Raw genomic sequence first — 10,860 nt, 5'->3', positions numbered from 1 at the left:
TGGGAAGGAGGTCCCCCGGAGTTTCCCTCTGCAGCAGCGCCCCCCAGGGGGCACCTGTCCAAAGGCACCGGGTCCAGGCAGTCCCAGGGGGCATGACAGGCATGGAGGGAAGCACCAGGCCACTGCGTAGCTCAGGCAGGTAGGCAGGCTCTGGAGTGAGGGGGCCCAGATCCAGCCCATGGGTCGCATTTTGCCAACCCCTGCTTTAACAGAATAGAAGTTCGGCATACACGTGTATTCTGTTTGCTACCAGTCTAAACTATGCCACTTATAGAAAACTGCATAACATAGATCAATTCTGCCTCAGGCTTTTTGAATGTTTGTACCTAGCCATAATGTCTTGAGTTAAGATCTGGTCAAAAGGCAGCTATAAAATTTGACCATTTTTGAAAAAAAGGTGTTTTTGTCTGGAAAAAAAAAAATGAAACTTCATACACACATAAAATTTTAAGGAAAAGGAAGCTTGTTATGGCATGCAACTGACTAAAAATTGCCCTCTAACATGAAGTATTTTTTTTTAAAAGCTTCAACAAAAAGGGCACAGTCAAAGTACTCTTTCCTGCTATGGCAGGGGGTCGGACTAGATGATCTGCTAAGGTCCCTTCCGACCCTAGAAACTATGAAACTATGAAACTTATATTTGACATAACTCCATTGACTTCAGTGACATTAAACTAATTTGGACTGTGCAGAATGGCAAACAGTGCTTATGATAGACAACAACACGCTTCTCTTTTATATACTGTAACACAGGGGTCAGCAACGTTTTTGGGCAGAGTGCTGAAAACACATGCAACCTTGACTTGTAAGGTACTGACTTGCCGGGGTGGATGGTGGGGGAGCCGTGAGGGGTCTGATCCTTGTTGTAGCAGCGTAGCCCCCAGCCCCTTCCCTGACTGTCCACTCTGAAGCATGCATAAACCCACTGCCAGCAATGAGCCAGGCTGGGGCTCCATGGACCCCAGTGCAGCTGCTTGTAGCCTCTTGGCTGCCTGCCACAGCCTGCCCAGGCTCTGGGCAGGTCCCTGCCACCCACCATGGAACCCACATTGCTTGCATCAGGTGGTAAGGAGGCTGCAAGCAGCTGTACTAGGGTCCACGGAGCTCTGACCTGGCTTTTTGCTGGCAGCAGGTGCACATGTACCTTGAGGTGGACAGTGGGAAAGGGGCTGCGCTGCCACAAGCAGCACTGGGCCCCTTGCAGCTCCCCAGCTGCCTGCCCAGAGGTACGCATGCCAAACAAAATGCTTTCATGTGCCATACTCTGGCACGTGTACCAAAGGTTGTCTATCCCTACTGTAATGTCTCTGATAAAGTAACATTGGATACTATAAACTTTTGTTATCTCATTCAACAGTGCAAGTGATTCAGATACATCTCTTATTATGGTGTCCTTTCAAAACAGTCTTGTTTCTTGTAGAATTGTGACAGTCTATTCTCATACATTGTTAACACCCCCCATAAGCACCGTTCCTCAGTTACATGGTCCTTTGGGCTACAAGTGCCTGAGGCACACTAAGCACTCGTAAATATATAAACGTTGAAGGAACAGTATGAATATATCTTGCAAAATGTATCATCATATTAAATTAGCCAACATAACTAAGAGTCAATTGAGTGTAAAATGGCATAAAAAGAAAGGTAACTGAGTTGTATTACTAAATATTACTCATGGTTTGCTGTTATATTTCAAGCAATCCTGAACTCACTGATTTTAAAAGTCCATATTGCCATATTCAACTTTCAAACACATGTTGAACTACCCCTGTCAAGGGTGTCAAACAAATCAGTTGGCAGGCCATATTTCCTGCCACCACTTAGGGGATTAATGCTACTACTTACACGTCCCCCACACCCTCCAGGGCCACTGTAAATTCTAAAGGGGAAGAGAAAGCAGGGAAGAGGTAGGGGCAGAGTTTGTGGGGTGAGAGGGTACCTACCTCAGATAGTGGCTACATTAACCTGTTAAGTGTTGAGTTGGATGACCCACCTCTGTAGGCCAGATTTGGCCTGGAGGCTGTGTGTTTAACACCCTTGCCTTATAGCAGACATTATGGCTGCTTACAGAGATTAAAAAAAACAACCAAACAAAAAACTGGCACTTTACTTTAAACTTGGGGTGCTCTTGTGCCGAGCCCAGAGCATGCCCAGAAGAGGCATTGCATTAATTGGACCTTGCTCACCCAATGTGCATGTAGATCAGATGCTTTAGTGGGCTTTCTTGGCACTTTTATCTAATAGCTGCTTGAATTGGCTTCACATAGAAGTGCCAAAAAGCCCTGCTGAAGCATCCCCGATCTATACAGATGCTGTGAAGCCAGGTTGAACTAACTCACTCCTTCTTCCGGTAAAGTGCGGTGGAGGGGGCATTGTTTGTTTATTTTTTAGCATCTGTAAGCACTGTATGTGATTATAAGGTCAGTCACTCTCTGAAAGGAAGTCATTATTTAAGGAACCTCTCTCAGCTATACAATGTACCATGGATTTTCAATTTTACATATATAAGATTAATTTATGTTTTAAAATATTCAGTTTTGCAAAACAGATGGGCCCTTTCTGTTCTGATTGATTTTTCCCTGTACAATGTTTAAAACAACCCAAACTTTTACTTTTGAAAGCTTCCGTTGCTCCAGGTGCATGGTTTTTGTCTGGATGAAATTTCAAAGCCAATTTTCGATAAGCCTTCTTTAGGTCTTCATCACCTGCATCTTTTGCAACTCCAAGTACTTCATAATAATTTTTACATTTCTTTATACTGTAAAAGAGTTAAAGAAATAAAAGATTTCAAACCACGAATATTTAAAGACAATAGGAGGAAACAAAATACCCAAAGCGTTAACTTGCTGCACAGACATCCAAATGCTTGGTATGCTATTTAAAAGCAACAAAGGACTCAAGTCCAGAATGTCATTTGTAAACAGGGCATATTCTCACACAACAGATTACGATATACTATTAGATTATGGTAAATTCATAGATTACTTGCTTCTAATACTTTTTGATACATTTTACTCCTGTTTAGACTACAGAGCAAATAATAATTGAGAAGAGGGCTTTAGATTCTATTTTGCCTTGGACAATTGCAACAGACTTATTTAATTTTCAATTGGAAAATGCTTTCTCGATAAAAAAAATACATGAAATTACCTGACTTGACTTTTCAGAACCAAGAGTCAGAAATAATATTTGTAAACAAATGTATATGTTCTATTAATGGTATCCAAATCTAAATGCCATACTACAGTCTCTCTTTGGCCCGGTCTATGCTGCCTCCAAGGCAAACCTGGAAGTGGTACCAAGAAACACAGTCCCACCCATCTGCACCTCTTTGCACACACAAACCTGCAAATTAGGCAACCTAGACAGGGTAGAGCAGCCTGAGGTGCATGTCTGAAGGCTCAGGGCTGATTGGTCATTAGCAGGGATCCTGGTTTTCCCCGATAAAAATTACCAAATTCACTACTAAAAAACAACAAAAACCCCCACACAAATTCTGTAATAAAAAACCCCAAATCCATGACTAAAATTAAAGGCCCCACACAACTCCCCCAGCCCTGCTAGTGCCCATCACTCCCTACCCACAGTCCCCTAGCCCTGCTTCTCTCTCACTCCCACAGCTCTGCTGGTGTCCCTGGTCTGCAACTCCCTGCCCCCACTCTCGCCTGCTGTGGGCTTGGGCAGGGTGGCTCCCCAGTACCGCATGCACTCCCAGGGGGTAGGGGGTATCTGTGCCCCCCAGATCAGTACATGGGGCAGGAGCAGGCTGTGGGCTCGAGCTCTCGCCCTGTTTCCCCCCTGGGGGTCTCCACAGCTCTGCAGGTATGACTCAATGCAGTTGGGGACAGCTGAGCCATACAGGGACCTCCTAGCTGCTGTGCGCACACTCCCTCCCCGCTGAGGGGTGCAGCCCCTAACTGCAGCCCCATGCGCAGGAGGTACATCACCAAGGCAGTGCAGGGCTTGCAGTGGCAAGCAGCTTCTCCATGTGGGCCCACTCTTTCCTGCTTCCCTGCTCCAGGGCCTCCAAAGCCCAGCAGGCATGACCTAGTGCGGCAGGGAGCAGAGGAGCTGCACAGAGAACCTGCTCACCGCTGCAAACCCTGCACTGCCCTGTCGACATGCCTTCTGGGTCCAGGACTACAGTGAGGGAAGCAACGTGGGGGTTGTGCAGGAGCCTGCACCTGCAACCTGTACCTGCTCCACGCACAAATCTGGGGGGCACAGGTCCCTCCTGCCCCCTGGAAGTGCATGTGGTAGCGGGGAGCTGGCCCTCACTCTTCCCCAGAGGAGCCCCCTACAGCCCCATCCTGCTCCCCGCTGAGGCCCTGTAGCCATGCATTACAACTTGGGCCCCAAGCCCCCCCCAGCTGGGCAGCAGTTCCAGCCCTGCCCAGCTCCCTCCCTACAGGGGCCTCAATCCCCCTCTCCCCTCCATTTACCTGCCAGAGATGCTCTCGGGCTGCCTGAGGCCATGTGCATGATCCCTGTCTTACCATCTGTCTCACCACCTTCCTCCTACTCCCTCCCAGCTCCCTGCATGCTGGAACTCTGCCAGCCTGCAGGGAGCTCACTGCAAACCAGCAAAATCCATGGGTTTCTCTTGTAAAACGAGAAATCTGTGTTTGCCTCTGGTAAAAGTTAAAACCCACCGTTTACTCTGTTTTTTCATTGGAAACAGAACACCCAGATTCCTGGTCATAAGTGACTAGAGAAGGGATTGTCAACCGGGGGTACTCATACTTCTAGGGGTACTTGGAAAAGTCCTAGGCCTAAGGGGTATGCACGGGTGGGAGGGGATGAAGTACCGCCACCCACCACCCCACTCTGCAGGCCACACGGGCACCGCCTGGCCAGCAGGACGCGAAGGAGGAGAGCTCGCACGCAGTGGCTGCCTCCACCGTCCACCACCCCGCACTGCCAATGCCACATGTCACTTTCCCACAGTTGGTCCAATATGCAGCTCTGTGGGCTGCTGACGGATGGGCAGTGTACAACTGGCCAGGTGCAAGGCCTATCAGCAGCCCAAGGATCCGCACATATGGCCACCCATGGGAAAGCAGTGCATGGGGTGGTGGGAGGCAGTGGCCACATACAAGCTCCCTTCCCCTATTCCATGTCCAGCCTTCGCCACCAGAAGGGGTATACTTCCTAAATAAGGTTGAAAACCCCTGGACTAGAGCCACACTTCTTGGTAACTTGCTGCCTGGAGATATTCCAGAAGCTTTAGATTTACCTCCGAGGGAAATAATGCACTGAGGCAACACCTAGGGAGATTTTAATGGATCAGAATACATCTGGATCCTGAAAGCATATTTCTTTCTATAAACTGTTTATACAAAACTCGAGAAATAACAAAATCAGCATAAATCCTATATTCTACCAATCCAAAAGGTACAACCTACCCTTTACACAAAGTACTTACATACTGTGAATACACTCTCATAACTTTGTTTTAACCCAGTAGGAAGTGTAATGTCAGGACTGGTGTAATAATTTGAAGTATTTACAGTACCCAGGAGAAAGGTTTAACAACAGAAGTCACAAGGGGCAGAGAGAATCCTCATTCCACCAGGGAAGGAACAGTTGATCAAAACCAGGACACTAATATCAAATCCAAACTGAATTATGCAGTAGTAAATTCAGAAAAATAACTTAAGCTGAAACTGTATAAATCAAGGCTGGCCAACTGGTGGCCTGCAAGGGGTTAAGTTGGGATTCCTGGGCTGCCACCTGGCTGCTGCTACTGACTGCTCCAGCTGAAACATCAGCCAGTTTCTCCAGGCTCCTCCTCTGGCTCTGTGTTTTGCGCCCACTCCAGGGGTGGTGGGGCGCAGCATGCGTAGCTCAGGTTGACACTGGATCTTTGCAGTATGCAGTGCAATGGTAGTGGTGCTGGGGCACCCATGTGGGAACATGCTGCAGTGATTCACTTTGGCTCACTGCTGTGGTGGAGGGGTGCTCACATGGGTACACACTTCAGTGCTGGGGAGTGAGGATGCTGCAGCGGGGAGCGTTCACCCCTCTGGTGCAGCTCGAGTAGTGTGTGGCCCCTGGCTAGCACAGCCTGCAGGGGTGCAGCCTCTGGCCGCTTAAAGCTGGACAGCCCTGGTAAAAAAGAACGAAGACCTAGGGTTTGGGAGAGCACTGCAAAACTGACATTTGGTTAAAACTTGAAAAAAACCTGGGTGCAAGCAAGAACAGTAAAGAAGTTCTTCCTTATGTCTAACCTGAAACGGTTCTGGAGGATTTTGTGATGACCAGGTTGAATGGTCACAAACTCCTCCAGGACCGTTTCGGGCTGGACATAAGGAAGAACTTCTTTACTGTCTGAGCCCCCAAGGTCTGGAATATACTGCTGCCGGAGGTGGTTTAAGCACATACTATGAATGCCTTCAAGAGAAATTTGGTTTATCTTGTAGGGATCCTATGACCCCTGCTGACTTCCTGCCCCTGGGACACGGGGCTGGACTCAAAGATCTTCTGAGGTCCCTACCAGCCCTAATGTCTATGAAATCTATGAAGAAATGGGGAAAAAAGCTACCAGAAAAATGAAATGCAAAAGTTCCTAAGTATAGTACCTACTGACATCATCATTATGGACTTTGAGCATGTCTATATGCATCACTGACGACTCTGAAACTCATGCTAAGCTGGGGCCTACTCACAGAAGTCAGAATACAAAATACCGATGCTACCTGCATAGTGCAAGAGGATGAGAGTTCATGGCTAAGCCACCTGAGAAGAAATAATAAGGCATCCCTTCCAGTTTATTTTACAATATTCATGATGATTTCAAGCAGGCTCTGAGTTGTCTGATATGTAACTATGTGAAAAGTCTATCCTTGATTAATTAATAGGGTAAAAGTTTCTCTTGCAATTAACCCATGTTATGTACAGGAAGAGTCATTCTCCGTATATGATAGATGTCTCCTCCTGATTTACTTGTTTTGGCTAGTGGTTCTCTTGATTATCCAAGGACACTCCCCAAAACCTTGCATTTTTCCTGGCTGGTAATCAGTTTCTTGATATGTTCCAAACTTAATAGAAACGGATAACCTCTTGTCATCAAAGAAGGTAATTCATTCAAATCGGAATTTTCTGATAACCAACAATGAGCAGCTTGATCAACAGGATTTTCCTGTCAGTTACTGCTTGGGACACTTCCTTGATTTACACAACTCTCCAAGAATGCTTGGAAAGTGCTGGACTAAGGGTATAAGAACAAAGTGAAACAGCTACCAGCGTGCACCTTAAGAATGAAAGAGCTCTCCGACAAGAACTGCTGCTGCCTCCCAATTATCTCAAAAAGCTGGAAGAAACAGACCGTCTCTCCTATTGCCTGCGTGGTGAGAAATCACCACTCTATAGCTAATTACTGGGCGTTGCTTTGGTTTGAATCTGACTTTGAATACTTGTAGTAAATAAAGCCTGTTTGTCGCTCATTGAATGAGGAATCGTGTCAATCCCTAGGCTAGTCTGGAATCCTAGGTTTTTATTTGCTAACGATCACTAATTTACACACAGATTTATGGGTAAAAGCTCTACCAATACGTGCATCTACACGATTTGAGACATGCTACTTTCTTAGTGGTACAGCTGTAGTGGTATCTAGGCTGTGTGTACACCAATCCTAACCTCCAAAATGGAAAGAGCAAAAGGGTAAACTGGACTCTGGCTGTCTCCTGAAAATAAGAAATTTTATATTGGAACAGCACTCCTACAGCCAAAAGAATGCCAACATCAAGACAGACCATGATGTCTCGTGTGGGACCGCTGCGTTCACAGATGGAAGAGGTGAAGGTTTAGTGGAGGGATCCCATTTTCTGTGTACAAGATGCAGAGACCACTTAAGGGAGCTATTTCAGGATATATTTAGGTAAAACTAAATACACAGTATGAACTCCCCATGATAAAAATATAGCCCACTATAGTGATGACACTTGCTATACTCCAGTTAGGAGATTTGTAAAGCTAATTAAAAATAATTACTGTGACACCAAAAAATAGAAACTATATATCTGTGAGCACAAGAATTTGTTTCCTATTTTTAAGCTCAGCTTTTGGCAAGCTTTGTCCATCTGTACAGTTTACAGTCTCAAGAGTTTTATTAAATTTGGGAAATATGCCAGCTAGTCAATAATTCAACATTTAAAATAACAGAGCTAAAGAATACTTCAGATAACCATTTTTAGCTCAAATAAGAAATAATGACCTTAATTCTGAATTCAGTGTTTTTCTTTAAAATCTGCAGTATCCGGATCACTCAAGATTAACACACCTGCTGAATTTATTTTGATAAATGCATTGTTTGTTTTTTGTTGGTGTTAAAAATACGTTATTCAAAACATTTGAGCATACATCCGGCATACATCACCCTCCAAAATACCTTTCCAAGGTAAGCTGTTGATAGACAGTTTATAAATTCTAACAAACCCTTGTGAGGTGCACAGGAGACAGAAGTAGAGGGGAAAAAAAACAAAGAAACCAGAAAAACCCAAAGAAAGGGAATTACTACTAGGGCCCAACCTAGCCCCAAAAGCAGACAAGATGGCTGGCATGATGATCTCTTTCCAGAAGACATACTGTTCAGCATGTTTCCTCTCCAACTGTAGCAAGCAGGATTCAGATATTGCCACAGCCAAAAACTGAAGCTAGCCCTATTCCACCATGTCACCATAAAGGAACTAGATCATCTGCCCTTCACATTGTCTAGTACCTTTAACTTAGCAAGAAACACCAACTCAAAAGCAAACTTTGGAAGTACAAGAGCTCTGCTGCCAGACTGAAAAAGGGTTTCAGAAAGCTGTTTCTCTGCACCAGGTTTTCTGTATTTAGCTCATCAGTTACCATGCTGCCTTTCATATGCCTGTGAAATGTAGACGACCATGTTACTGCTAATACATTCCCCCCAGAACTTGATGAGTTTTCCCCCTGAGCAGTAATTAAGCTGAAGTATTAAGAGCAGAAACATTTTCTAAGGCCCAGTAAGTTTTTCTATTCTGCTTTCATCTTGAAGCCTATCCATTGCAGCCTTAGGGTGCCTATACACAAGTGCAGAGACTGCTCTGATGCACTGTAATTACAGCATGTTGGAACAGATTCAATTAATTGACTCTTCTGGAGTGTGGTAATTACTGCGCTCCAGCCAGCCTCCATATCTCATGCATCAGCATCCTCACACTTCAAGATGTAGTGGGGATGCTTTAACTAAAGCTTGAACAAGTTTTAATTCAAGTGCCCCGACACCATTTTGAAGCACAGAGATGCTAATACATGAAATGCTGTGGCGCTGTAATTAGAGCAGCTCTTGGAGCTGCTCTAATTAAAGTGGCCCTCACTTTTCCCCCTCCCCAACACCACATATAAAAGTGCCCTTACTTTCTAAATAGTTTAAAAAGTCATTATTTCTAACAGCCTAATAAAAAATGTCCTGATTTCTTTGCTTTGGTTTTCCATTTTAGTCCATCTTGATCCCTCATTTCTCCATTTCCAGTTAATCATCTTTTTAACCCCATATTGAGAATGTAATGATGTATATTTCCTTTTGCTGAATTTGCAGCAGCAGATTAAAAATATTGGGAACAGACTTTAGTGTGGCCAAATAACGTGTACTATTTGTGGCTTGGTTTTGATTTATAGAAACCTTGAGCCAATTGTTCTAGCTTACTTCTAAACCTAAATAAAGGTAACTGATTCTTGTGAACTGCAACAAGGGTATATTCTAATCCTGTTTGGGAAGACAATGTCAATAAGAACATTCTTACTATAACAGTTTGGCATTTTAAATCAAAATAGAGAGAACCCTCTCAGCCTTCCCCTTCCAAGCAGTATTCCAACAAACACTTGGCAAAAAACCATCACATGTCTACCACATTTTTAATCACGGCAGGAATTTTTCAGGTATCAAATGGCCGATTTGCAGTTTGCGCTAAGGATGTTGATGATGAGGATGATTATTCTAATACTAGCCAATTGCCTGTCATAAATGATAGGCCTGTGCGAGTCGGCAGCCATCTGATCCGGCTTCGGATGGCAGTGATCCGATCCGGAGCTCCGGACTGGGTTTTCACCTTGATCCAGCCGAAGCGGCTCTGAAGCTTTGGAGCCACCTCAGAGATCCGGCCATAGGATATTAAGGGGGAAATCAATGAAATATCTATAACTTGGTTGGTTTTTGTCTGATTTGGACGCATCTTGCAGGGATGGTAGCCTCTGCTGAGAGCATGAAACCTTCCAAGTTTCAAGAAGATCAGTGCAGGGGTTTGAAGGGAACTGTACCCCAAATTCTTGAAAGCCAAACTCCTGTCACATCTATGTGTTACACCACGGGGTGGGGTGGGGGGTCAAAACTGCAGGGGTGGTAGCTCTTGCTGAGGCCACAAAACCTGCCAAGCTTCAAGATCAATGCAGGGGTTTGAGGAGAACTGCACCTCAAGCTGTGGACAAGCAAAACTCATGCCATGGGTGACACTGTGTGTGTTAAGACACAGCAAGGTGAAAGCTGCAAGGGTGGTGGCCCTTGCTGAGGCCACAATGCCTGCCAGCTGTTGAGGAGATTGGGGCAGGGGGGTTCTGGGGCCCTGTACCCCTACCTGCTGACGGACAAAACTTGTGCCATGGGTGCCTGTGGGACTGACTGTTTCTGTCTTGTTATAGATATTTTATTGTTTCCCCATTATACCCTATAGCCGGATCTCCAAGATGGCTCCAAAGCTTTTCGGAAGCTCCAAACCACTTTGGGAAGCCAAACGAGGCGACGCTTTGACCTGGACGTGCTGCTTCGGACCCCGAAGCGTCTGAAGCTTCTCTGGATCCGAAGCTCTGTTCAAAGCCTTGCACAGCCCTAATAAATGATGGAGC

General features: G+C 45.4%; 1 protein-coding gene across 2 annotated transcripts in view; it reads right to left on the bottom strand.

Moving 5' to 3' along the window:
• Window positions 1-10,860, bottom strand: part of DNAJB14 (DnaJ heat shock protein family (Hsp40) member B14) — a 35,616-nt gene that overhangs the window by 10,411 nt on the left and 14,345 nt on the right. For both annotated transcript variants that reach the window (XM_019552839.1, XM_019552838.1), the window contains exon 3: window positions 2,610-2,755. In XM_019552839.1, coding sequence (XP_019408384.1) covers window positions 2,610-2,755 — 146 coding nt within the window. The remainder of the gene's footprint in view (window positions 1-2,609; window positions 2,756-10,860) is intronic.

This window comes from Crocodylus porosus, unplaced genomic scaffold (genome assembly GCF_001723895.1).
Source record: "Crocodylus porosus isolate Cpor-Errol unplaced genomic scaffold, CroPor_comp1, whole genome shotgun sequence".
Taxonomy (NCBI): domain Eukaryota; kingdom Metazoa; phylum Chordata; order Crocodylia; family Crocodylidae; genus Crocodylus; species Crocodylus porosus.
This window is presented reverse-complemented; position numbering and strand designations above follow the sequence as displayed.